General features: G+C 46.8%; 1 protein-coding gene across 3 annotated transcripts; it reads right to left on the bottom strand.

The window, feature by feature from the left end:
• Positions 1-62: 62 nt before the first annotated feature.
• ppp2r3b (protein phosphatase 2, regulatory subunit B'', beta) lies at positions 63-27,759 on the bottom strand. Of its 3 annotated transcripts, XM_061842044.1 has the most exons (15): positions 27,686-27,759; positions 27,485-27,598; positions 18,873-19,239; positions 7,841-8,029; positions 7,544-7,647; positions 6,566-6,668; positions 4,947-5,021; positions 4,774-4,860; positions 4,528-4,684; positions 4,394-4,442; positions 3,716-3,805; positions 3,481-3,656; positions 2,344-2,462; positions 2,177-2,283; positions 65-541 (listed from the first exon to the last, which is right to left on the bottom strand). In XM_061842044.1, the coding sequence occupies exons 3-15, from the start codon at positions 19,224-19,226 to the stop codon at positions 409-411; spliced, it is 1,743 nt and encodes a 580-aa protein (XP_061698028.1). In that variant the 5' UTR covers positions 19,227-19,239; positions 27,485-27,598; positions 27,686-27,759; the 3' UTR covers positions 65-408. The 3 variants fall into 3 exon arrangements, with proteins under 3 accessions (XP_061698029.1, XP_061698028.1, XP_061698026.1); XM_061842045.1 differs by lacking the exons at positions 27,485-27,598; positions 27,686-27,759 and adding an exon at positions 12,769-13,026 and having other exon boundaries at positions 63-541; positions 18,873-19,009; XM_061842042.1 differs by lacking the exons at positions 27,485-27,598; positions 27,686-27,759 and adding an exon at positions 20,938-21,143 and having other exon boundaries at positions 66-541.
• Between the last annotated feature and the right edge of the window lie 234 nt (positions 27,760-27,993).

Genomic DNA, 27,993 nt, shown 5'->3' with positions numbered 1-27,993 from the left:
TTACATATATAAATTTCTTTTTTAAATCCAAAAAGTATGCTTGCAGTTATTGACAGAGGCTTGATTAACTTTATTACATAAAAAAAATGCCTTTCAAACTCCCCCAAATCATTTACATCACGGCAAACTATATTTACACATACATTTATAAATTCATACAATAAATTAAAAGAGCCGTCTCACACGCAGTGTCCATGTGACGATTTGACATTTTGTCATACAGAAGCTTCCGTCCGGTATGATCACTGGAATGTTAAGCGAGCCAATGGACGGGACGGAGGCGGAGTCAAATTTGTGATGTCATATCCCCCACCCCACCCCAAAAAAATGTCTAAAGTGCCAAGAAGACAAAACTGCAGTTGGCTGTCGACAGTTTTCCTGTGAGAAGCTCAAAACGGCGCCGGCGGCTCACTCAAAGTCGTCCTCGTACTCGTCCAGGTCCAGGTCCAGGTCCAGGTCCAGTTCGCGGTCCTCCACGGGGATCTGGAAGAAGGTCCTCTTGGTCAGACCCCCGTCGGAGGGACTCTGCAGCCTTTCCAACCTGCCAACGCAAAAAATATTTCCACCGTTATTTTCTTTCAGTGTTGTTGTCGTACGACCATTTTGAAAATGAAGACCCCGCCCTTAAACTGTCACTTCATTATCAACAAGAGTAAATCATAATTTTTTTTCCCCCACCTCTCATAAAATTTCTGAATTCTTCAGACAATATTTCAACACTATTCTCATCTTATGAAGACGTCACCCGTGTCATATTTCGACGTGGTGACTTTTTAAACGCGACTTCAGCGTAAACATGGCCAAGATACTTTTCAGTATTCGATGCAACTTTTTGTCCGTGCTTCAAAGTGGAAACGTCGGCCAAAACCCAAAACTGTAAAGACGCGAGCGTGTGAGTCGACAAGACAAAGAAAGGAGAAGAACACAAAGGAGTCGCGAGTGCGGGACAACTTTTGCAAACGAGTTCAAGGGTGGCTTTCCATCCGGAGAGGAGGAAGGAGAAGGGTTGGTTCTTTCCGGCACATTCCGTCCGGGGTCGGGGGGGGGGGGGGGGGGCTCTCTTACCTGCTGGCGGGGAGGCGCTCCGCCGTCACAGGTTAGTGGTGCTCCTAAAGTTCAACACGGGAAAAACTCATCAAATCCGGGCCGGATCGCAAACAGTGACGAATTGCGCCGCCTCGTCCGCTCGCTACGGCCGTCGTCCGATGCGAAATCTTCCGTCAGGGGAGACGTTTTATGACGTTTATGATAAATATCGAGGTCGGACCGTCAGAAACGTACGGTGGGAAAAAAACAAAACAAAAAAAACAAAACGATAATCAAGAGGAAATCGCAGAAGGTCAAAACCAAGCCCGATTTCAATGTTCATAATTCAAATGAGAAAAAAAAGAATAATTTCACCACAATCACCTGGAGATCATTTACAAAAAGAAAGTCGCAAATCACAAAAGAATTTTAAAAACTTTTTCACCTTATGATTATCACGTGTTCATACTGAAAAGGTTCTTTTTTTTTTTTAATTTAATTAAGTTCCATGTCAGTAAAACTTCAACAATTGAATGCAGATAAACTACAATATTTTTCTTTCTGCAGTTTTAAAGAAAATGTAGTCATAATACTGCAAGAACTATAGGTGTACATTTACAACATTGTAATTCTTTTAGTTGAATGTATTCAATGTATTATTGTAAGCGGTCATTTTATAAGGATGAAGTCACAGCATTAGTACAAAAAGTAAAGTTGTTTTAGGTGAATTTCCTCCATTTTTGTGACTACAGTAATACTAAGACATTTTATTAAAAAATGCGCATTTTACAAAAACTAGCATAAAAATGATAAGGGGATCTTTTTTGATTGAGTAAAATGAGTGGAAACATGCAAAGTGAAAATGACACCATCAGAAGTTGAGAAATAAAGTAGCATTACAGTTAAATGTTGCATTTATTAAAAAGTGGCGCTATACTGCAAGAAGTTGGCAATGATTGGGATTTTAGGAACATTTATAATATTAAAAGGAAATGTTTCACAACTGTGTTATTTTATATCTTGATTTCTGATAAGATTGTGGCAATTTCACGAGACTAAAGAAGCTGCAATTACATCATAAAATATGCCAGTCATGGCGTCAATGCTGACGCGGGTGTACCTCATCCTGCGAGCAGCGTGAGCCCCTTACCCGTCGTCGCAGGGGTTGGCGGCGGCCTCTTCGGCCACCAGGATGTCGTACTCCTCGGCGGCGTAGCGCTCCCAGTCCGACACTTCCTGTCCCTCCGCCTCCACCTCCTGTCAAAACACAGACGATGACGCCACGGGGCTCGGCTCGGCGCGCGACGGGGCGCTCACCCTGAGGACGGAGAAGGGGTCCCGCTGCTCGTGGTCCAGATACTTCTCCAGGTTGAAGAAGGTGTCGAAGAAGACGTGCGACAGCTTGCACTTCTTCAAGTCCCTCAGCGTGATTTTACCTGCCGTCATCGGAGAAGTTGGTTTGAGGAACAAAAAAACCAAGTCGCGCGAGTGAAAGAATTTACAAGAACCGGTCAACTCCCAAAGGAAAATGTCAAGAAAATGACATAAAAACAAATGATGCTTAAATCTCATCACAATAAAAGTTTTTATAGCAACTGAAAGACCAAATACTGTCGGGAAGAAGCTACAAGAACGAAGACAAGAATAAAGTCACCATTTTAGAACAAGATGAGAAGCATTTTAAATAAATACACGATGAATGCTTGTCAGATATGAGGTTGTCTATCGATGGATAAAGTTCAGGGCCGTTGCTTCTCCTCCGAGGGGAGGCCGACCGACCGCACGTGCAGAATGCTGAACGGGGTCAGAAAGATCCCTCGAGTCGCAGTCACGTGCCAACATCTCTGTCGACTAGTCGTGGAACGAGAAAGGACTTCATTGGATAACACCAAGGAGGAAGCAGTTGCTGTCAAAAAAATTGGAAAATAAAAAATGCTGCCCCGTTTGACGGTTGCTGAAGAGCACCTGATGATCCACGGCACTTGAATTGTTTGCGAGGAACGCGCAACGTCATGTGCGGAGAGGGAAAAAAATGGCACAGCATATCAACATCAAAGCCTTCTTCCAACTGGAATGGGGTTGCTTTTCAACCACAGGGCCTGGACAGCTTGTTGTCATCAATGGAAAAATGAAATGGCAAGTTTCATCATCAAGACATTTTGCAGACAAAGTTGCGGTCATCTGTTCAACAGTGGAAGCTCAAAAGAAGACGACAAGTCCGTGACCCAATACTCAGAACCAAACCAACAACAGAAGGTCTTCAACAGAGGAACAAAGGTCTTGTCACCTAGATGAAGATCCGACTGGATTTGACCAACAATTTATGCAGAAAGGCAGGAAGTTCCAAACGGTTTGCAAATCCCCCCCCCCCCCCCCCCCCCTCGTTGCAAGTCCTGAGGTGTCCTATTTTGTGCTAAATGATGGCTCGCTTTCCCGCTGTAGCGACGTCCCCACCTTGGACTCGAGGCTTGACGAGGTCGAGCATCTGGCAGAGGCAGTCCTCGAAGGGCAGCGGCTCGATGGCCATGCTCTCCAGCTTCTGACACTGCTCCTCGTAGAAGTACTCCATCTCGTACATGCTCAGCACGCCGTCGCCGTCCAGGTCCATGCAGCGGAACCAGTACTCTATACTGGGGGCGGAGGCGGGTCAGGGCGAGCGGGAGAAGGAACGCGCGAGGCCGCGACATACCTGGTGTCCGTCTTCTTGTCCTCCTCGGAGATGAGGAACCACACGAAGTCGGCGTAACTCAGGCGGCCTTCCTTGAATACGCGCCTGTCCCTGACACGCGGAAACAAGTCGTACTCATTGTACGCAAATACGTTACAGTACAACCGTACAACAATCAAAGTCCTTCATAGCGGGATAAAAAAAAGTAATGAGGATTTTTTTTTTCTTCTTTACAAGTAATATAACCTGTTCATTATGCAATGCAAAAGTAAGTCGATGACAAACATTAATACAAATAATAATGCATATCAGGAGGAAAAAAAAGGCCAATTTTACAAGAGCAAAGTCCTACTTTGATGACTTTTGAGTCTTCAATCTCTTCATATTCCAAAAAGATAATTTCACAAAAATTATAAACTTCATCAACGATAGACACCTAAAATCATACAATTTTTTTTAAAAGTTTGCAAAGATATAAATGGCAATAGTATTTTATAGAGAAAAAAATCAATTTGAAAGTGAAGATAATTTCACATAGAGGCAATAATATGATCATGTTTACGTCTTCTGTATGTTTCACATCAAGCTGCACATCAGTGCAATTATGACAATGTAGTTACAGAAAACTTTTTTTTTTTTCTGCAAAGGCAAAAATATATGTACTATATTTCTCATGCAAGTGAGGAACGAGTTACTTACCTCGTCACGGTTCCCGAGAATATTCTCTCGATCATCTTTTGGGAGATTGCTGTGAAACACGGCAAATGTCAACGACGTGCTAAGAGTTGCCGTCGGCGATCGCGGGGCGGCCATCTTGGATGTGGCACGAGCACCTTGGTCGTTGTGCTGCGCCAGGTCCTTGGGGTCGATGTACAGGTCGTGGTCGGTGTCCAGCTCCCAGAACTTGCAGTAGATGACGTAGAAGTGCTCGTAGGAAAAGAACTCCGTCAGCTGGTTGACGTCTTCTTCCACCTCCAGCAGCGCGACGTTCTGCCGAGGCAAAAACAATCAATCATAACGAATCATATCAAATGATGTCCGCCACATTATCATTTGTAAAGCCTCCAGTGTAGAACTACCTGAAGAAAGTTACTCTTCCGGAGTTCGCAACACGTTATTTTTCCATTCCACGAGCGGTTCACAGTGTAAAATATCCTTTGGATCACCTGCAAGCACGGAAAGGCTCAACATGGACGTCACGTAAAACGCGACAACGTGCGCGCGGCAAAGCGGCGGCTCGGCGGGACTGCACCGTGGTGATGTATCTGGAGTGAAAGTCCGACGCCTCTTTCAGGAAAGCCAGGCCCGCGTGAGAGTTGACCACATCCTGAAGGACAGTAACGATCGTGTTAAGCGGACGCTAACGCGGCTCGCTCAAATCTTTTCGAAGAGTCTGCGAGACAGCATTTGAAACGCGCAAGATCGTTTTCAGCGCGGAACGACTTTGCAAGGGAGATGTGTGTGTTCAACAGAAGTGGAATTAACATTATGGAAAACATCGGGGGAGGCTTTTTGCTGCAAAATCACAAGAAAATGGGAAGAAAAGAAGGGCGGTGGGTCACGTCAACATACAAGTTCATATCAAAGTGAAAAAGTGGAATCTCAACCTGAGGAACCCCTTTCAAAAATATCAGCCTTTTGCACTTTTAGAAATGGTAACTCGCATGTAACTCTCACCAAGTGCGCCTTTTCTTTTCTTTCTTTCTCTCTCTCTTTTTTTTTTTTTTTTTTTAAATATATCAGAAGCAATTTTTTGCACACCCTGGTTGCCACGTGTTTACATAAATGTTCGGGCCACGCTGGAATCCAAAGGTCTTATTTTCGCTGCCTTTTTGACTCCCACCGTGAGAGATTAAATGATAGTAACGAAACACATAAATCACAAGCGGGTGGGGGGGGGGGGGGGCGGGGCTGCGGTAGTCGCATGTACTCCGCTCCAATCGTCCTCTCATCCATCACCACAGCCGAAAGACAATGCCCCCCCCCCAGCTCTGCACAAATTAAAGCAGGCGGGCCACCGGGAAAGACACCCTACACTCCAATGGAATATTCTTAAAAATGTTTTTTTTCCCCCTTCTTTTTTGTAATGCTTGAATGTTGAAAAGTCAGCTCCATTAGTTAAACCTGTAACGTTGGGGGGGAGGGGGGGGGGGGGGAAGAGAGACTCAGAGAGGTCTTAATTACACACACACAGTCCAGTAAATGAAGAGATGATTAAAATAGATTCATTGCGCCATTTTGTCTTGGACTTGGCCATCAGTTATTGTTATTTTAAACTTGCTGATCGGCCCCAAAAATCCCGATTGTGGAACGCCGAAGGTCAAAGTCTGGAGTTACTGTCTCTCTCCTGGATGCACTACTGCAGTTTTCGCTCCTCCCCACCTCCAACTTCCCGTAAGCGGCCACCGGCATGCACCCGAATGCAAGCGGCACAGAAAGACGGACCCGAAGGGTAGCCGAGACCAGGACGAAAATGATACGGCAAATTGTTAAAAGTGGAAGTGAAGGAGAGAAAATCCCCCGTTTTGTGGACTGCGCAGATCCAGAACCTCTACCCGGGACAGGTCTGGCAGACAACAGACAGATAAATAATTGTGGTGGAATTCATCCTCAGCATTAGTTATTATTCATTTCAAAATGCCATTGGCCATTTGTTACTTTTGCCTCCTGTACTTGGGTCCAAACAAATGGACTGCTCTTTGGCCTACTGGTTAAAGTAAAATCGCTCACCGCGCTGACAGTTGCAAGGCAACATGAATTACTTCATTCATGTGCAGTTGTTCCCAATCAAGTGGCCGCCGTTGACGAGCGCGTATGAATTCGTCCTGCGCGAGCGACACGAGGCGGGCCGAAGCGCGGCCTTGCCAGTACCTGCAGGAGGGGGATAAAGTCGTCTTGTTCCAGGTAATTACAGCCAGGCTTAGCCAGGAGGTGCACGAATTTGGCGGCGGCGTCGTGACAGGTCTGCAGTGTTCTGCATTGGGGGGAGGGAGAACAGATGGCGGCAAGGTTACTTCCTCTTTTGTTGTTTCCTATTATGAGAGGTGAACAGCTCTAATACATTCTGAAATTAGGATTCTGGATGGCTTCTGGGTAATTATCAGCGTTGAGTGTGTGGTGGTTAAAGGGGGGGCGAGCATCCGTTATGGTCTCTCATCTAAGAACAGCTCCATTATGAGCTCGGGTCCAAGTTCAGGCCAGTGCTGGTTTTTGAAGGCTCAATACAAGAATGTCAAACGCATACACATGCTGCATTGTGCAAAAGTATTACCTGCTGCGTACAGTAAGCTTTGTTGTTTTGATGATCTTTTTACAATACATGCTCAATCGTAGAACACATACAAAGTTTTGAAAGGATGTGAATTAAAGTGCGGGGATTTCTGCTCACAGTAACGGCACTGCCCAACTGGTCTTCATCCCGCATGACCGGAAAGTAGACTACTAACTCGAGGTGGGTCAAATATTCATGTATTGATATATTCACTATTCATGATTGTATTACTGGATAATTGTTATGACAATGTTGCAATACAATCGCATTTTGAAATATCCCGCCACTCCCACAGCTCTTAAAAAAAAAAAAAAAAAAAAAAACAGAAAAGGGTTCGGGTTTGGTGAGGTCTACCTATGATGAAAATTACCGTCATTTTTTTTAAGCAGGAGAACTTGCACAAATGGTGCCTGACCTACTCTTTTTTTTGGGCGCTATTTTTGTCCGCAGCGCAAATGTTTGCGAGGCCTTCGCCATCCATCATTTGTGGTGACTGACGCCAAGGAAGAACCAGTTCAAACAAGCGAGTTGCGCACGCAACGAGCCGAAGCGGTGGACAAAAGAGGCCGTTGTCTTACTTGCGCCACATGGCCACGAACTTGTGCACGGACACGAAGCCCGTCCTGTCTCCCCCGGCCGAGCAGAACAATGGCACCTTCCAGTAGAGGGGACACTCGCAGGCCTGGGCAGACACGTCGTCGTTATTGTTGAGGACACTGAAATGGTTTCAATGAAAATGCGATTTGATGACATCCCAGAGGAAACATTTGGGTTTCCCCTCAAACCACAGGGAGGACGGGCTCATATTCTGGCTGTGAAAGGAGCAAACAGGTACATCATTTGCCTGGGTGGCGTGCCGCAAATGGTTTTCTCACCTTGGCAACCTGCGCCATGTCCTCAATGGTGGCCCTTTCATTGGGGAACTGGCAGAAGGCGGCCTCAATTTTGGAAATGAGGCCGTCGACGTTGACGTTGGCTTGAGGCCGACCTTGCGGGAAGTAGAACTTCGGAATGCTTTCGCTCAGCGGGCGGCTGACGGGTTCCTCTGTCTTCACCTGCGCCTGCTGCAAAGACACGCAAATTGCTTAACCACCTGATGCTTTCACATCATCGCCATCGCAAACATTCAAGAAAAAACCTCCGCTCTGCCTATAAAACTGTGCTTCTCCATTATTATATTTGTTACACTCCCTCCCGCCCCCAGGAAGAAGAAAAATGTGACCCTCAGTCCCCGTGTGAACACCTCTTTACAACACTGTGTGTGTATATATATCTTTATGAACATTGAAGAAAGTACAAAAGAAGAAAGGCATATAGAACAAATCTATTAACGTTAATTGCCTTATTCAGGGTCTCTCACCCCCCCCCCCGTATGCCAACACGACCCCCTATTTGAGAAGCACTGCTATAAAAAGACTTGCTATTACTTCAATTCATCATAAAGTGAATTCGTGATATCGTGGTCAGTTGTGGTTATTTACTCGAGCGCAGATAGTAGTGGGTACTTTAGCAGAGCCATCAAATACTGCTACTGTTCCAAAAGAAAAAAAAAAACTGTACAGTATCACAAAATTATGTGATTTCTTTTCATGTTTGTAGTCAAAACAAAATACCCATTTTTATTGGACAGCACAACATTTCATTGACTCAACTAATAAAAGGGTAATAAATATACAGTCAGAACCAGTCTCAATGGTAGACCCCCCCGCAGCCCCCCATTTTCTCCAGCTGCCTTTTCTTTAAACTCACCCTTAAACATCAGATTCATGGACAGGCAGCGTGTGTTACCGTAAACATGTAATTATAGCCCCCCCCCCCACCCCCCAGCGGAACCATCTGTCATTTCTATTCCTGGAAAATGAGTAAATAGGAGGTCTATTTGGGCTGAAGTGTTTCTTTATTGAAGTGGATGACACATTTGGCAAATTGATCGGGGCTCTTACAGTGGAGGCCATTCTTTGAGGAAATACAGAACCGCGGACCCAAAGACTGAAAAACATCATTTGCTGACTGGGCTCGACGACTCGGCAATAACACTTGGTCTTCTCTATTTAGGGATCGTAAACAACCAACCGGTGGTTTGTTTTGAAGCCTCTGTGGGCAGAGAGGATTAATCCATTGGCCCGGCTGAGAAACCAACATCATCTGTGCCACGACAAGAAGGTTTCACAAGCTATACTATCAGTTCAATGAGGTAACACGTCCCTCGGTAGGAGGCAGTCCAGTTCTACGCCATCAGGTGCAATGGACCTTTCCGACCCGTCAATCACTCGTACAATAATAGCCAGTCGGATAGCCGCATTGTCTTTACGCGCCCCTCTCGCCGTATTGTCCCACAAGCAACGGCGGTTGTACGTAGCGTGCGCTTGGAAAAGTTCACGTTACGAAGAAAATGGTCGTCAGATGCGCTTGGGGAACGTGCATATCCCGCTCGCTTGATTCATTCTCCAAAGCCTAAAAACACAGTTGACGAAGTGTCTACGATGGATTGAGGCCCGCGGAAGAGCGCACGTACAACTAAATGTGGACAATGTCAACAAACGCGAGGCTGTATGTTCGAAGGGAAGTGAGGCAGAAGTATCTTCTCTGAGTTCGATTGAACTATTATCAGTGCTTTTTACATTGCGGGACAACAACTTTCACTTTGTTCGTGTATCACTGACCTGCTGAATGAAGTGTGTCATGTTTTATGCCAAAGAGTCAGGTGAGGGATACGTAAATACGCCATGTCATGCGAGAGAAATGTCCATTGATGTTACTCGTGATCTTTCCAAGTAAAAGTACTCACCCTGCTTTAGAAGCGCAGCACGATTCCACTGTTTTATCCTGTTGGATTTCAATATGAAGTTTGTGAGGCGTCAAACTTTTTTGCATCGATCGCCAACGTTTGGCTGTAACTCTGACATTGTGCCCTGCTCCGTCCAAAATCTTAATTCCATGTACATATCCTTGCGTGAAATAGTTGAGACCGCTCAGTAGAACGCTCTTGGACAAGTCTGACGCATTTGGCAAAAAAAAATGTACGCCAATATTATCTGGAATATGCGATAGAGAATCGACTTCAAACCTGTTCGGTTCAGTCGCCATTTTGGAAGCTTGTGGGACATGTCAACTGTAGCTAAGGGGGCAGAGCTTAAAGGTCCATTGAAGATTGGGGAGAACGTTTGATGAGCTACGCAAATAAACGGCTAGGTTATGTTGATACATTTGAGGCTGCAGACAAGCACAGGACAAAAGTCAGCGATAAGCATTGAGCCACAGTTCAAGTTCACCAAATGTCTTTTTAAAGGGAAGAACTTTCTGCTGGCACAGCTGCAATCATACATGCCATTAAAACAATGATGAGAAGTTCCAACAAGATCCTGCTGATTGATACAGTAGTATTTATATATCATAAAATACATCTACACCGCCAGTAAAAAACAGCACATTCTGCCATTTATATTTGGATAACACAGGACAGGGGACACCACAACAGACGCCGGCGTCATCTAATTATGGGATTGCGAAATGCCATGTTGCAGTCTGAAAGCGCACACACGCATCAAGCGTCCAGCCTCACTGGGTTCTTGAGCAAAAAGCCAGAAGGGATTCTCAAAGTTGCCTTTAAAAAAAAAAAAATACATAAAAATAAAAACTGACACGCTGATAGCCTAACTGAGCGGAGGATCGAGCTAAAAGGTTTCTGGACGGATGTCCTCCGGAGAATGGAACCTCCTAAGGTCAGTAGGCCGAGGTCAGAAGAAGAAGAAACAAAGCTCGTCATTTTTTTGTAATTTATTTTTAACCGGGATGGGATTTGTGGCATTCGCTACATATGAGCGCCGCGTGGCAAGATAGTCTGTGCCCAGAACAAGACGAGACCACAAAGCCAGTTATCATCTTCCCTCTTTGGCCGTGTCGGTGCCAAATCCAACAGACGTCACTGTCACAACCCGGACAGCTTCTACTAAACAAAACCCCCCCAAAATTTAACCTGATTAGATTATGAGACCAGAGTTTGGGCGAAGGATCTGGCCTCCAATATGAATATGGAGATCAGATTGAAGGAAAACATGATGCTGCAGAGGACCAGGTCTTAGGCGGGGATCAACATGGTCTCAACCTTCATCTTACAGCCAAAGACTTCTTAGGAGATTTGGGGATGACGGAGTGGATCAGTCACCAGGGTGTCTTCTCTCTGTCGCTATTCAATCAGTTTTGATGTGGGCTAAAAAAAAAAACAATTCAAGGATCCAAAGATAGATATGCCAGACAAATTCTGACCGACACAGATTAGGATTGTTGTACCTTGGTCGGAGTACCAGTTCCACCAACACAGCAGTCACAAGTTGGTTTTACCAGCAAAACAAAATCTAATACCGGCATACAATAACTGAAAGGGAGGAAAACTGGAGTTTGAAAATGAAATCCGAGGAAACAAATGTGGTGATCGGCACATATGAAGGGAAACTTTAAACAAGATCTGAAACGATTGAATGAGTCGATGTGGCGTGGCTGAATGTCTTCAACGTGCCGCTCAAGCTGATGTCTGCTTTTGGCCCGCAAAAGCACGTAACACCTGACAACGCGGTCCAAACTATAAACACGGCTGAGGGTGCACCCTCAACGCTGAATGCGAGCGATCCTCTGCTGTGTGCAGCGGTGCCCCGTGTGTCGGTGTCGGCCGTGGCTATAAAAGGACATGAAGCTCTTCTGATGCCCCCCTACCTCCCCCACCTCCCACGCGAACCACTAGCCGAGCGCCTGCAGCGCTACTCGCTAAGCTTCGTGACATTTTACACATTCCCAGTGATGCAGCCCGAAGCAAGGACAGAGGAAGTGGGAGCGGGAGCGGGGGTGCGACCAACGCTGCCCGGTTAGGGTTAGGGTTAGGGGCACACCAGATGTCACGGGGCCTAATGAACACCTGTGCCGTTGCCTAACAATTCAGATACACGGTAGTATTGGGAATTGAAGAAACCTTTTGTGTGTGTGTGTGAGAGGGAAGGGGGTACCCAAGTACCCAAGAGCCAGAGAGTCCCCATGACTTGCTGAGAGTTATAGTAGTGCCACACCAGGCCCGAGGAATGATTTAGTAATATGAGTCAGCTCGGGACGGTGCTGCCGACAGTGGGCGGGCATAAAGTGCAAGACAAACACCATCCGGTAAATGTGGCCATCAAGTGATTTGACTGGGCCAAAGCAACAGCGCCGCCATTGCCTAACAAATGAGGAAGTGGCGATGGCGGAATTCCGGCAAGGTAAGGGCACCCTGTGAATCTGACACAAAACCGATGCCGCTGGACTGAAGGAAGACCCGTGCCATTGGCGAACAAATAACGACATGGCGATGGGAAATCCCAGTTGACTGTGGCTCAGGTGGCAAACCCAACCCAGTAAAACGTGGACAACACCTTTTCCATTACCGAACAAAGAACGATATCCGAAAAGAATGATCAATTGCGGGTGCTCAGTCGTCGCTGGGTATACACGGAAAATGAAGTGCGCTTATTTAGCGCTTCGACAAGACCATCATGGCGCCCAAAGGGCTTGACAGATGCTCGCACATTCATGCACGGGTGGGCGGCTGCCGGCATGCAAGGCGCGTCCAAGCCCACTGAGAGCAATTTAGGGTTGAGTCTCTCGCCCGCGGACAAAATCGACAGCAGATAGTCGGAGGCGGGATTGGAAGCGCCGATCCTGCGGTCAAAGGACGAGCGGGTGTCGCGGTCCCCGAACGATCGTGGACTCCCAGTAGTCGGGGCTGCTAGCGTAGCAGAAGAGCAGAATGCGAATCCATTGACAGGACATTCATACGAACCTTGGCCTGTCCTTGCTGGAAGGCTTTCAGCCTCTTCTTGAAGCGCGAGGGCAGCACAAAGTCACAGCCTCGCGCCAGCAGGGCCAGCTCCTTCCTCAGGTCAGGGTCCTGACGCAGAGACAGCTCCCTCATCCTCATCCTCGCGACACGCACCGCGGGGAACACATAAACAAATCCAGCGAGGTCCGGACGGGTAGGACGAGGCGGCCGGCCGCTGGTGTAGTTTCAAGAAGTTGGGCGTATCTTTGCGTTTGTGCTCTGTCAGAGAGAGAGAGAGAGAGAGAGAGAGAGAGAGACAGCAGCTTAATGCAAGGGAGCAGCTGCTACTGTGCCTCCCTCTCCCATTCCATTCTCAGCTCTGCCTGCCGCTACACAACATTCACGGAGAAGGGTGGCAAAGGCAGCGCCCTCCCCGAGACTGCCGGGGAGATAAGGAGTGACAGGACATCTGTGAGCGTGGACTCGCTCTCGGTGCGTACGGCGACGGGAGGGGTGGGCGCACTGGAGCTGCCCTTTCCAGTTTGCATTCCTGTGCGCTCGCGGAAGTTCCCGGTGGGGGATGCGCCTCGGCGACATGACGACGGGGCAAGTGCCGGGGAGTTGAAATCTCCGGCGACATCAAACATAGAAACGCAACACCTTGCCCAATGTCACTTTCAAAACTTTTCCGGCAGCGGGAAATTAGGTCATTCCACGAATGCGTCCACAGTTCGAATAACCCGAGGCCAGTCCGGCTACGTTCGGTTTCTTTTCTCTTGGGCAGAGACGCACAAAAACCTGAATTCAAAAAAAAAAAAGGGGGGGGGGGAGTTGCTGACAATCTGCTTTGGACGACATCAAGCTCCATTTGAAAGTTTTCCCTGCACTCTAATTCAATCTCAGTCTAAATATGTGCATACCATACTGATACAAAAATAGGCCGGATTAGGTTACTAACTTTCTTTTCCAAAAAGAAAGGGAAAATAAATGCAAATAAATTACAGCCAGCAACCATGACTATCAACAGGTTTGTAAAAGTACTTGTACATCGTAGAAAAAAAGTCAAAATTGTAGGAAAATAGTATAAAGATTTTACAAGAATAACTGGAATACAAAGTTAATGTCATAATTCTCATGCAAGATTGTGTCAACTTTGTCTCTGTAGAATTTGAGGATTTCTTGTAAAACGAAATTTTTTTCCGTGATGATTATTTTGTTACACTGATATTACTTCTACAACCTTTTGCTCAAAAGACCTGTTAACTAAAACCTTTTTCTTTGTTGTTTAACTTCAAACGTTTACATTTTCAAGCATTTTGAATAATTCCAAGGATCCTGGAGATTTTTTCCCCAGCAAGAATCTTTTTTAGATGGGGGGGGGGGGGACACACACACATTTCAGCGTCGAAATTGAAAGCAAGACAGCCTTTGCCTTGCGCATGTATACCGTAAATGTCAAGAACAAGCGAGACGAAATAAACTCGGTGACAGCCGACGTATCAAAAATGTGTTCCCGAAGAGGACGATGGTCTAAATTAGCGTGTGACACATTCACCAGACGCACATCACGCGTGCATGGAACTACTCCGCTTCCTTCTCTTTGTTTTGCCTTCCTTCTGCGAGCTCGGCCTGCCAGCCATTCCACGTCTTATTATAGTTGATGGGCGACAGCGGCGGGGGACGGGACACGTCAAATTCAAAGAATGTTGTCCGAAGTCGTCGGCGGAGCCCCACTTAAAAAGCGCCAGGCGAGCACCGTACGCGACGGCGCCGTCTGTCGTCCACTTGCGCCCCAAAAGTGACGGCAATTACGTCAATTCTTCACAAAGTTGCTGATCTAACGCCGTCGCCCGTCTGATTTACACACGCTCGCCACAGCCACGTAAACAAACCAATATTTGTTCACGTTGTGTTCTGAACTCGCCTGCACCCGGACATATTATTTTTAGATGATAGAACGTTTCCCGACGCTTTGTGCGCTTCCTGTTATCCCCCAAGCAGGACGCTGCACCAGCTCGATAAGCCGCTTGTATGATGGCTTTTTCACGCCAGGTGCCTTGTTATTATTTCTGCTTTAAATGCCATACAGTTAGCAAGGGACGATAATGATGTTGCGTCGCTTGACTTTAACCTTACGACGAATGTGTTGGAACAGACAAAATGAGTTCCAAGTAACCGAGTAGAAAGCATAAAGTACCGTCATTTGGATGCATATACAAACAAATGTGAACACTGAAAAGGATGGGCAAGAAAATTAGTTTTGGAATGAAAGTGAAAGTGTCAGAAACTGAACAGGCATCCTTCCAGTAAGTTTCAAACAATCAGTGGAATGCACGCTTCGCTACGACCTGAGTGAAGGGGAATTGCACGATGCCAGGACACGAGGAAATTTAGGGGCTTCGGGGGTTTGGGGCTCCAAACTTCAACACTGTGCCATCTTGCATAAACGTGAGGGATGAAATCTAGGAACGAGCGCAAGACTCGATACTAAACGTCTCCTGCGTCGTGCTGCGGACAAATTTTGCGTGTTCATCTTCAGACGCTGGCGTCATCCCATTTTTTGCTTGCAAGGATAAATCAGCAACTTCATGGGCGGCAAAATCTTTCAAATGGATTTTGTGTTCGACCTACTGACTGTGCCAGGTGGGTGTGCACTCCAAAGGGTTGCCGTGACAGCCAAGTCACGCCGACCCTCGCCGTGCAGCCGAGTGCCATTTGGACCGAAGGCCCGTTCCAGCCCCGATCTGCAGTTTACATAAAAGTGCACAAGAGAGAGAAAGTCTGGAATTTAAAGGCCGTTAAGGGTCCAACGCTTGCAGGTTTGCTCTTTAACATGCCGGACACAACTCGCCGGAAACTCTACCGAAGAATTGGCCAATTTGGCCGGAAGCGACACTCAGAACGAGGCTCGCACGGAAGGCCGACGGCGGCAAAGCGACCTGAGCGGATCGGCAGCTGCTGGAGGATTCCTGCCCCCGCGGCAACTGCGCTCACCGACACACCACAAACAATAAGCAGCAGAGTTGCGCTACACTTCATCTTCAAAGATTACAAGGACAAGCGTTTCATTCTCAACACTGCAGTTATTGGGCAACGCTTGAAAAAAAATTACATTAAATGAACAAAAACAAATATTTGTCTGTGACTCTTCTAAGGAGTCGTTCCTATTAACTGAATGTCTCTTGTTCTTTGTTTTGGTTAGCTTCTTTGTTCTTTGTTCTGAACGCCGTACCCGGGCGGCACCGACTGCCGGAGCCAAATTCCTCGGGTGTTGTCACGAACTTGGCCATTAAAGCTGATTCGTCTCACGGGAAATGAATTTGTCCCAACTCTCAGAACGAATACAAGGACAAGTAAAACAAAAATGAAAACAAAAAACTAATGACTTTTTGAAAAACGTTTAACAGACGCCTTTATCATACAATAAAATCCTTGCAAAATGAATGTGCATCCTTTTATTGACTGTTCTTCATTTTGATTGGACACTAGAACAATTTGAAAACCTTGAAGACGTCTTCAATTTCTCAAATCTCCATTCATATAAATGGCACTTTTAATAAAGACGCTCGCAGGGCAGACTAGCCCCCCCCCTCCCCCCCTCCATCTTAAAATGAAATCATCACACATTATAAAGAAATAACCTGTGACAAAGCCTTAACAATCCGAGCAAAATTGTCACGTGCGAAATGTCAATAAAACGAGCGCCTGATCTAATGCTGGAGAAATTTTGGGAATTTCATGGCGGCAGCGCGGCAGGGGGCTGAGGGGATCTTTCTGCGCTGTCACAAGTCACACCAGCTGCTGAGCGCCGCATCACCGCGGCATAAATCAAATTTTTTCCACTAATCGGCCCAAGAATGCATCAGGAGTCGGGAATCCATTTTGCCGTCTTAAAATAGAAGCTCACTCCCAGCGACACGCGGCCACCGTTTTACACTCGACCGCACCGACTGCCCAACTGATGCTTTGCATCTCATTCAGAAAATTCCACAGCCAACTGGTCGAGGTAAAACTTTCCCCAAGAATGGAAACTGAATCAATCCGTTCCAGCACCAAAAAAAAAAAAAAACCCACAACAAAAACAAAAAAAACTGTATTGACTGTACAGCAATTTTCACCCCTGCCAAAACTCATTTCTGGTTGCACAGTTCCTTGGCCCCAAAATTGTCTACATTAGACAGAGCTTTGGCCTGTGCACAAAAACATAACTTTTCAATGAAGGACAATAATAAATAAGAGGCTCCCCATAAAACTCAGCAAAGAGGAGAAATCGGAATTGAAAATAGGCAGCGGCCCACTATCGACTATCAGAAAATAGTAAGGACAGCGTGTTTTATATCAACATATTCATTTCAACAACAATTTTTCTGATGAACAGCAGTCACTCACGTTTGAAAAATGTACGGGTGTGGTCAGTCATGCCTGCAGATTTAAAGTTACGAGTGTGGTCTACCAGTCATGCCCGCGGATATAATGTTGCGGTGTGTGTTTGTAATTATGAGTGTACCCTTTTAAGAGCGGAGGGGGGCGGTGTCAGGTAAACTAGGAAGAACTCGGCTGAGCAGCAGCTCGTTGTTGTGCTTCCGTGTTAAAAAAATTAAAAAATGTCAGGCTGTGGTTGACAGCGCTGGATCGATTTTCATGTGCGACAACTGCATTGGTCAAGACTACACAAAATAGGAGACGTCTTTCAAGATCTGTGTATTTCTACTCATAAATTTCATGTGCGTGATTTTTCGTGCTCGACTGTGCAGATTTGCGAGTGCGATGGTGCACGGGCGCATACGCGACCGTCGAATCACAGTGACTGGAACAGCTTTTTTTTAACATTTTAAACAAACAAACAAACAAAAAAAAACCTCAGTGCACACAGCAGAGGTGACATGTTGGTATCTAGACAAGCAATACGTACTACACTCAATTTTGCATCCTTTGCTAACTGTTAAATCCAGACAAATTCTTCATGTACTTAGTTGGACAATAATTATGTGCAGCAGCTAATCGAGCATGTACTTATGTATATAATATGAACTTGCCAGGACAAAAACATGTCCTCAGGTGTTGTGCGTGCCAACGGCACATGACCCCCCCCCCCCCCCCAGCTGTCTTCCATCTTTTCACACACTTGCGCCATATGCGCTCGCCATTTCGTCAAAATACGCGAGCGTTTCAAGGCGTGAAGACCTGAATTGTTGCGGGCCTCAGGAAAGTGAACTTAAGGCAGAGACCCCCCCAAGCCCCCACCCTGGGCCCGCACTACCGAGTCCATGTCACCACCACCACCACCACGCACACTAATTCACGGGCGAGGCTGCAATGTTTGGAAAGCTTCTGTACAATTAGGCCTGGAGAGCCTCCTGGGGAACGGCGTAGCGTTCACGTGCTAGTCGGCCTCCTCTTGCGGCCACAGCGGGAAGATCGCAGAGGACGCGAGCCTCTCTCGTATTTCCACAAGCGCCTTTCACGCCACCCGTCCAACGGGAACCATCGGCTGCGGTCTGCAGTCCCTCAGCCAATGGGGACGCCGTAGAAAATGTCGGGCTTCCCTGAGCCACTCAAGATGCAAAACGCAATGCGCATTCATACGCACATTTTTTTTTTCCCCATTTGCAATTTCAATTTGTCCCCTTTCCCAAGAACGCTCGGTGGGCGTGTACTCTCGCTTATTCAAGAAATATTGGGGTCGGGGGTCGGAAAACTCTTACCCTTGCAATTCCACTGGCCGTCCGTCACACAGCTCCACTGTACTGTACTACCATTTGCAAATCCTTTTCAACTTCCATTCAATTAGGGAACGAGACAAAAATATTCAACGTACAAACTGACGGAAGTTAAGCTTATTGGCAAATATCCGCTCGTATTGCACGTGATCCGTACAAGGCGTGAAAAGTGGGACAGGTGAGCGTTATCCACCGGGTTCTATTATTATATTGTAACTATTATAACACAACAAGCGGTCGGGAAGCGAGGACACAAATTGTCGAAGGTTTGAAAGTGAAATTCTCTCTCATCCATCAATGCTTGATGTCAAACTTGAGCTGCCCCTGGAGAGCTCGCCGTCATATGTACTTTTGACAACCTTTTGGCTCAATTTCGCCCCTTTGCCGAGAAACCCGACGACCGACCTTTTTGGAGCTGACGGACCTCCGCAAGATCCTGCCGTGGGGTCCCGTCGCCCTGGGGCCACCGTTGCATCCCGAGGGCAGGACGGAGGCACAAGGCGGACTGGGGCCCACGTTGAAGGCGGCAGCTTTCTTCTCCGCCGAGTTCTTTTGGGCCGCCACGTTGTTGTTTTGGTTGAAGGTGAGAGTGCACTTCTCCTTGACGCTCACGTCGCTGAAATCGGAGCGCTGGCCGCTTTTGATGAGGTCCAGGTAGCCTTTGAGGACCGTTTGGGTTTTGGGCTGGCTCAACCAGGTGAGGAAGAGCTCGTCCACCTTCATCTTCAGGACTGGTTGGAGAATCTGACCGGACGGCATTTTGAAGGAGGTCCTGGGGAGTTAGAATGTCATCATTATTATGACCAATGTCGGAAGATGACTTTGGAAAAGCAGGTTGGTACAAGTTACTCTCTGGAAAGTGTAATACCAGCACATTTACAATATTTCAATTTGTTACTGTATTTTCCGGACGACAAGCAGCTGTTATTTAACGATGCAGCTAGAATATTAATTTTTTTTTTTTCTTTGTCGCTAGTGACTGTAAGATTATAAGAAGAAGATTGTGCTAATTTTTGGTGGGGTCAGCAAAACAAAGCATGAATAAATAAATAAATACAATACAAAAGAAATGTAAATAAACATTTACAAAGTCTTTTTTGTGTGAATATCATATGTCACAACACATCGTTGCGTACGGTATTCATCCACGCTGGAGGGTGTGGGGGGGAACCACACGCAGAGCGGGCGCTGCTCATTAACCGCTCCGTGTCCGGGAAATATGGTGCTTTCTCAAAGTAATATTACAATTAATATTACATCAACAGGACACTTAGATGCTTCCTCGAAAAAAAAAAAAAAAGTGGATTAAAACCAAGCAAGGTCATTATTTTGGAACTAACCACATTTGTTCGAAAAAAAAAAAAAAAACATGGTCCAATGTAAATAAATGTCTGTGACATAATATGTGTACAGCACATGGAAAACACGACACCGTGTTGGCCAAATGGCAAGTGTGTACATTTTAGACAATATCAAGGCTCAAAGTTTATTTATTTTTATTCTTTCTCAAGTTTGAGCTTGTCCTGTTGGGTTGAGGAAATGCAAACGTTTGTTTTTGTTGCTTCTGTTCATTTGGATGCCAGGATTCATCTCACAGAACGATGACTGCCATATTGTGGGAACGCTCGGATATTGCAAGAACCTCGAAGATACACGCGGGGCAAAAGTGAGGAAAAAGCTCTTTTCTTTCTTCGCTCGCCGAGTCCTTTTCAACGGCCTCCAGCAGTTTCTGCGCATTTCCCACGCGACGAAGTCAATAACTGCAGTGACGGCTTTTCCAACCAGAGCCGCTTGGTCACGGGACAGCTACTTGTTAACTCCCCATCCATTTTCTGAGCCGCTTATCCTCACAAGGGCTTATCTCAGCTATTATCGGGGAGGAGGCGGGGTACGCCCTCAACTGGTTGCAGGCCAATCGCAGGCCAGGCCACACAAAGACAAACCACAGTCGCACTCAAAAATCACACCGAGGGGCAATTTAGCGTGTCCAATTATTGCATGATTTTTGGAATGTGGGAGGAAACCCCGGCTAGTGTTGTAGTATAGCATCATATAAATATAGAAGTGCAGTGCATCCGAACCCGACAGTTTCTTCGGGTCCAACGACACATGACAAACACGTCCCACTTTCATGCAGCGCAAATGCACACGCACATTACAGTGGTTTGCATTGCTTGTCGAGCAGTCGACCTCCTTTTCTACTGATGTTTCACATCACAAACATTATTGAATTTCAGCGCATCGATGCGTGGACCACCGAGCACACAACATGGGCTATTTTAAGACACCGCGGTGGGAAACAAAAGTAACAAACTCGAGCTTGGTTCGGCGTCCCGACGGGAATGTATGGAAAGATGAAGAAAAGAGCAAAAGAAAAGCAACGCGGTTGGGAAGAATCGCTTTCCATGTTAGCGTTAGCATGGGAGCTATATTAGCCCGTTAGCACGGCGAGCGAAGCTAAGGTACCAACCTTTTATTTAAAGTCCGACTTGGGTGGTAGCACGCTCACTCGTGCTCTTCATTCGGAAATGTTGCTGAGGGTTTATTGACTCGTCAAAGAAAAGCCAGACGCTGTCACGAGCGAGCATCCCGCGACAGAACCGCTCATGACTACTTTGCCCGCTCGTTCCAACTTGGGTTCCCCTGGTAACCACGGGAAAGTATCGCGAGATCTGCCGCGAGATGTTCGACCTCCAACTCGTTGAGGAATTGGGGGGGGGGGGGGACGGATGAATTTAAAATGATTTATTCATCTACTGTACATGTGTACTGAATACTGGGTATCTTCAAAAATGTATATCTCTGTGTGTCTAACTTATGTTCCCCTGGTAACCACAGGAAAGTATCGCGAGATCTGGCGTGAGAAGTTCGAGGTCTTCCTCAACGACTTGGAAAAAAAAAGACGGATAAATTTAAAATGATTTATTCATCTACTGCGCATGTTTACTGAATAGTGGGTATCTTCAAAAATAGATATCTCTGTCAAGTCCAACAAACATTCGTTACAAGATAACAGAAATAATGGGTTAAAACTTACTCTAATTCAATCCCTTTATTAAAATTCAATCACGTCACACACGAGAATTCTACAGCAGGCATCGACTGAACGCTTGCATGTTCGCTTACAACCGTGCGCGTCAGGACTAACTTGCCAGGCTTCGTAACGTTTGTTTTTGTCGCCTGCTCGGGAGTACGTGAACATACCTCAAGTAATCCTGTCCGGAGAGCCAAACTAAAATGAGCAGACACTCCAACAGCTAACTTTACAAATCGACTGCCACTTTTTGTCACATTTCTGCTGTAGCCAATTGCTATGATTTATTATACGTTACTCGTGCACTCGCTGTAGCGGTCTCGCCACACTTGAGGATTATCTGCAACATTTGCACAATCGACATCATGTCAGATTATTGCACTATTTGCCACTTTCAATGGCAAACATCTCTTGAAACGCGCAGGGTAATGGAGTTATACACAGGTTGTAAAAAAAAAAAAGAATTTAATCCTGCTTGTCCAACCAAAATATAAAATTTGCCAGGTATTTGCAAGAACTCTAATAATCTTGAATAACAATACCACATCTGTGCCCGACTTGACTCTTTTCAAAAAGAAAAAAAAACCAAGCGTGTGTATGTGCGTGGGCTGCATATCGCTATATTGATTACTGTCGAGGGCCGCCGCGGACATCACGGCTCCCTCCTCACGTTCGTCCACGTGAGAAATCAACGCAACGGAAGAAATATGGGTCACGTTCAACAGAACCTTTCCGCGTCCACGTCGAAATCCCAACCCGAAAAGAAAAAGCAAAAAAACGTTTCGAAGAGATGACACGAAGCCCTTTGCTGGCAACGAGGACGGAGCAACAAATTCTGGAACGCCCCCCCCCCCCCCCCCCCGCACGCTCGTATATCCTGCAGTTGTTTTTGCAAGGTTTATCAATCGAGTAATTTAAGTATGAGCGCACAATCTCAAATATCACAAAGCCAAACGTGCGCGTGACCCTCCAAAGTTGACCAAGACCAAACCGGGAGGATTTCCTTATTTCCCGAATATGGATGAGCCATCACATTAAAATTGCAGTAACCACAAACTAGACAAATTCTTTTCAGCATCAATATCATTAGTTATGAGTAATGTCTGTGTGTGTGTTTTGAAATGTGTAGCTTCGTAGCGCTTAATAACTATTTCTGTCTATTCATCCTATACGATGTGTTCAATGTTGTACTTGAATCCAAAATGTTTTCACTCGTCTGATCTCGGGTTGAAATTCTGCAAATTTGCCCGAGCTCAATGGAACGTTTGCGAAGGTTATTGACGCTCTCGCCTCCCCCGAGAATCACGTGCGATGCATCGGTGGCTGCCGGCGCTTGCTCAAGAGCGCTTTGTTTGCCCTGCGCAACACGCGCAAAGAACGTAATCGATATCAGCAACGGGCAGATAAAAAGTGCAAAGTCTTTTCAACTTTTCAAAGTGTAATTACAGCGTACAAATCGGGAGGCTTTGGCCAAAAGCGTGTTCTTTTTTTCCGCGTGCCTTGAAGGACATTTCAAAGTATTTGGCCGCGGCTGAAACCACAGGGGTACGAACGCTTAGCGTAGCGAGGAGGAGCCGCCGTGGGCCGACCTTGAAAGCGTTGCGCGGCGAGCGGATTTGCTCTCGTTTACGTCAACGCTTCATCTTCGACTTTCTCGCACAAGTTTTCTCGGATTCACGCACGCAAATTCAGATCTTCGATATCTGATCGTGTCACATATTGGCACCACATCTGTCTTCCGTACGCTAGCTAGCTCTGCGATTGGATTACCACCGCCTCACCTAATGAATGACATTTGTGTATGATGGCAACACAAACTGCGCAGATCTCAATGAGACAAATGTGCTTAGCATTTATGAGATTTTTCTTGCGGGCCGAGCCCGTTCGTGCAAGTTCAAAGCCACGCTGGTAGCTTTCGAACGACTGACCCGACTCCCGAGTCGCCGTCGGCACGGGCGGCGTTGGTGGGGGACATTCCGCCGCTCAATAAATGCTTGTTTGCATGGTTTTTCCTCTGAATAACTAAAGCCCAGAGCCATCTCTTGCACCAAACATGCATAATTGCATACACGCTGCAGATTTATTTTTCTGTTTGTGCCGCGGTCGCCGCCCGGCCCGCGAAAACTTCGCCTGCCGGGTCGCACCCCGCCAAACGGGTTCTGTGCACTGGGACAATGCGAGCGGCACATGTGGCTGAATGTGCCAAATTGAAAGGATCCGCCACGGCCCCGGAAGAAATTTCCCTCGCTAACGCTAACCTCACTTTGGACCTCCTCCAAGTTTCGCTGTGTCCTGTTACGTAGTCTCAGGTTTGGTTTGGATCTCGTTAGCACATCCACATTTTTGAGGCAGTTGCAAATCCTAAGCGGGCCTCCACGGCAATCACAGCCCGGCCCAAGCCGTGGCGTTGGCTGCCGGGAACGTGGCCTCAGTGGAGCCTCGGCAAAACGCAGCACTTTTAGCTTGCGCGAATGAGTTTCTGGCCTGGTGCACGAGAACGGAGACGATCTCTCGTGACGCCATCCATTCGGTGGCGACGGGTTCTCTGACGTTCCAGTTGACGCTGATGTTGTGGTTTCTTCCATGTAGCTGTAATTTCCGGCCTATTCACATGCTTTAAAACCCTGCGGTTTGTGTGGTGATGTGGTGGTAGCGTTAGCATGGTGCTAGCGTGAGTGCGGCGCTAGCGTTAGCGCACCTGGTTATGAGCCTCGGTACACAGAGGTTAACGCTAGCGCAGCGCTACGCATAGAAGCAGGTGCGCTCTGTAGGCCGGGAATTACGGCACGCACGGCAGAGGAGGCAGAGAAGGCGATCGCCGTCCCAACGGACTCTGACGTGGTCGCTGCACAGTGTTGCGTGCGGGCCATATTTCTTTGCGCTGTATGACTTAGGTTACTTGGGGTGGCGTCCTTTAGCTTGCTGCCACGTCGTGTATTAATATTCCGTTGAAGCCTCCCTTTGTGGTTTTAAAGAGGATCGCGCATTTTGGGGGGATGGCGTCGTTCGTAGAAATGCGAGTTCCAGACACGCGTGGCACGTCGTCGCTCCACAATGTCGTGCATCTCCATCTTGGCTGTGTGCAGAATGTCGCCTTTTGCACTGCCCAAGCTCACCGCATCCGATGCGGTGACGTCTTGAACAGCCGTTGGCATCCCAAATGGCTGCGGCTTGACGTGTTTAGCTTGCACGAACACGCAGTCGAGCGGCCTTGTTTCTTCTTCTTTGGCTGCAATGTTGGCAGTTTTTGTATCGTTCATCCTCCCCAAAACTGTATTTCTACAAAACTATATGAAACGTTTCCCTTTTCTAGATGTGCCCTCCCCGTCTGCAACTGGGTGAATAATCACGCCAAGCCACGATTTGATCACACATTAGTCAACATTTCACTCAAAACGGTGATTTTTGTGTGCAATGTAAAAGTGTAAAGTCTCCTATCATCTTTCGTTGTCTTGCAGAGCTCAAAGAGAGACTACAAGTGCACTTTTTTTCCCCCTTTCTTTCTTTGCAGGTGGCGTGCGGTCTGATTGGAACATGTCGTCCTCGCGCAGGAACCAACGTGCGCTCGTGAGACGATTCGAGTGCGCACCACTTCAAAGGGGCTCTGCTGCATTTGTGGATTCATCTGCTTTCCAATAATAGCGCTTGCCACTATTTTACAAGAACGCCGCCCCCGCTCTTGCGATATTTTGGACCGAGACTGACTTTGATCCCAACCCCCCCACCGTATTTGATGAGCCGTTAAAACTCAACATGCAAAAATGTATAGGAAATGGTCAAATCAGAGACACTTTAATGGCAGACACCACGTTTTGTTGTTTTAAATTTTCAATTACACCTGCAGAGAATCGCAAGGCGCAAAACTGTCTCGATTCGGCGGGGGGGGGGGGGGGGGGGGGAGAATGGAGCTCCCTTCTTTCATTTGGACGCGACTTCAAAATGGAAACGAAGGCTCCGCCCGTCACGTTCGTTGCAGAGGAAGAAGCGAGAAACGCATCCCAGCACACAGACTGTGTAAAACGATCCAGCGCAAGAGTTGTGCTTTTACTAAAGTGTGAACTTTGAACTGTGTTTGACACCTTCATCAAGGTTTCCCATCATCATCCTCGTGGCTGCGCACACTTCACGTGTGTAACTGTAATCACATCTTCTACGTGTGAATTTTTGCAATAAAGAGGCGCAAAACGCGATCTCGGAGGGATATTTGCCCAATGAGTCGCATGCTGCTTCACCGAGACTGAAAACGCGTTCTGATAAAATCTCACGAGAGTCACGAATATCACTGGACTGAAGTTTCTTCCTGATGTTATAAGCGAGAGCTACCAAATATGACGATATCTCATGTTTAAGTTTCATTTTTTGTTTGAATCAAAAATTGGAATTGTCTCGAAAGAGAACCAAAACGTTCGGCTTCCAACCATCATTTCGTCGCTCGTTATTCACAGGAAGTCCGCTAACCTGCGGTCTGGGTTTGCGCATGTAGCGGATTGTGGCAGCTAAGCACTACTTTTGTCTCAGTGATACTGCTCAAGTCACTTAAAACTGGACCCAGGACACCAAAATGCCTGAAGATGTTGTAAAAAGCAGACAATGGGTGCATTTTCAGCCAATCACGGAGGAGAGGCTCCAAAAACCGCCGATGAATTTGCGGGGCACCGGTGTCAAACTCAAGGCCCGGGGGCCAGATCGGGCCCGCCAGATGGTTTCACGTGGCCCGCGAAGGCAAATCATGCGTATCAAGTTCCATGATTTGAGTCCAAATGCGTCCCCAAATTCCCAATTGTTTGATCATAAATGATATTGCAAGCGTTTTTGTGTTAGCAAACATCGACAATAGTTGAAAAAAAGCCATTCCCCTTGATTCCTGATCCCGCCGCATATTGTTCACTGTGCTTGCGCTTTTTAAAAAGACTGCGTTTTATGGTTTTTGTCCTAATGACAACAAAATATTTTTTTTTGTTCAGGCAAAGGTGTCGTGGAAATAACGGAAAAAAACTAAAACGCCAGACGCGCGTCGCCAGTCACGCGAGTCCATCGGCTCGCGGAGCTTTGAAATGCGGCGAGTGACTCGCATCCCTTTCATGGAAGCGCTCCACCTCGGAACGGAATCAAATGCAGCGACTCCCCTCGAATTTCCCCTGCGCCGCGTCGCCGTGCATTATTCAAGTCGATGATGAAATTGGAGCGGGCCGAATGAAAGCGGCACCTGTGAGCGCGTTCAAAGGTGAGGCCTCGGGTGAGGGAGGACCGGCTTCCCTGACCTCCGATGAGCGCGGAGGAGGATAAAAGGCAGCGCTAACGAGCGCGCTAGCTTCCATATTTCCATCTTTTGCCGCCTTTCATCCCGCGATGCGGGAGAAGTGCGCGGCTGGGTCTGGCCGGCGCCGACGGGCGAGGTCCGAGACGACTGGGACCCCCCCCCGCCCGGACCTTGGAAGTCTCGCTACGGCGTCGGGGAGTAAACTCTATTACTCAATGGATGGACTCTAATTGTCATCCATTGCGTCGCTGTGATAAAATGTGGTTACATTTTTTTTTTTTTTAAAAAAGCTTATATTTTCACTCATCACTTCCTTCTTCTAAAGCTGACATCATTCTTTTATTATTATTATATTTACATGTCATCACACTGTATGATGTGCCCTGCAACTGACTGGCGACCAGTTGTGGGCGCCTTTCACCCAACGGTAGCTGGGATAGGATCCGGCTTATACACCTATGAGGATAAGCAGCTTGGAAAACAGACTTATTGTATCAGTTTTTCCCGTGCTAAAAAAAAAAAAAAAAAAAAAAACTTTTCCAAAAGTATGATCCATCATCACAAGGTCTTTAGCTTTTGTTCAGGGATTGTTTGCGCATTTTGGACCAAAACGGGTTTATTTCTGGGACACAGAGCCTGTCTCCTTCCTGACTGGCGTGATGGCTGGACATTCCTATGATATTTATACTTGCATAGAATTGTTTGAAGAGACGAACGTGGTACCTTCAAGCATCTGGAAATTGCACCCAAGGATGAGCCGGACTTGTGGCGCTCCACGGTCCTCCCTGTGATGTCCTGGCCGATTCCACAATTGAAGCCTCGTTCTGCATGTTGATGCTGTCACACCAACCAACCTTAGCTTGACGTCAAATGAACATTTTTTGCACAAAAAGGCCATCATGAATTTAGGCACGGTTCACCTACCAATCAGTAAAGCGACTGCAATGCTGATTTTCCTCCTGGAGGGGGCATCTGACGCGCTTGAAAGGAACGTCTGCCTGGATCGAAACAGGACAACCAGACCGCAACAAGCAGAACCACATAAACACACACGCACACACACACCGAGATGAGTTCAAGCACAAATGTAAGCCACAGAGAGCGATATTGGAAAAAAAAATTAAAATCCCTTCCCTGACGAGCGCGCTCATCATCGTCATCATAGACAAATCCAAGGCTGTAATTTGACCAATTGTCAAATTTGCATTTTTCTTTGCAAACTTTCCCCCGCT

The sequence above is a fragment of the Syngnathoides biaculeatus genome, chromosome 14 (assembly GCF_019802595.1).
Source record: "Syngnathoides biaculeatus isolate LvHL_M chromosome 14, ASM1980259v1, whole genome shotgun sequence".
Lineage (NCBI taxonomy): Eukaryota > Metazoa > Chordata > Actinopteri > Syngnathiformes > Syngnathidae > Syngnathoides > Syngnathoides biaculeatus.
Note: the sequence above shows the minus strand (reverse complement) of the source record. Positions and strands in the feature narration are given on the sequence as shown.

Bases quoted from the DNA above. Each gene is read 5' to 3' on its own strand.
- ppp2r3b (XM_061842044.1), bottom strand. From the start codon at position 19,226: ATGCCGTCCGGTCAGATTCTCCAACCAGTCCTGAAGATGAAGGTGGAC. The intron at 2,284-2,343 runs GTGAGCGCCCCG...GTGTTTTGACAG, and splicing joins ACCCCTTCTCCGTCCTCAGG to GAGGTGGAGGCGGAGGGACA. The intron at 542-2,176 runs GTAAGGGGCTCA...TTGCGTTGGCAG, and splicing joins GCCAACCCCTGCGACGACGG to GTTGGAAAGGCTGCAGAGTC.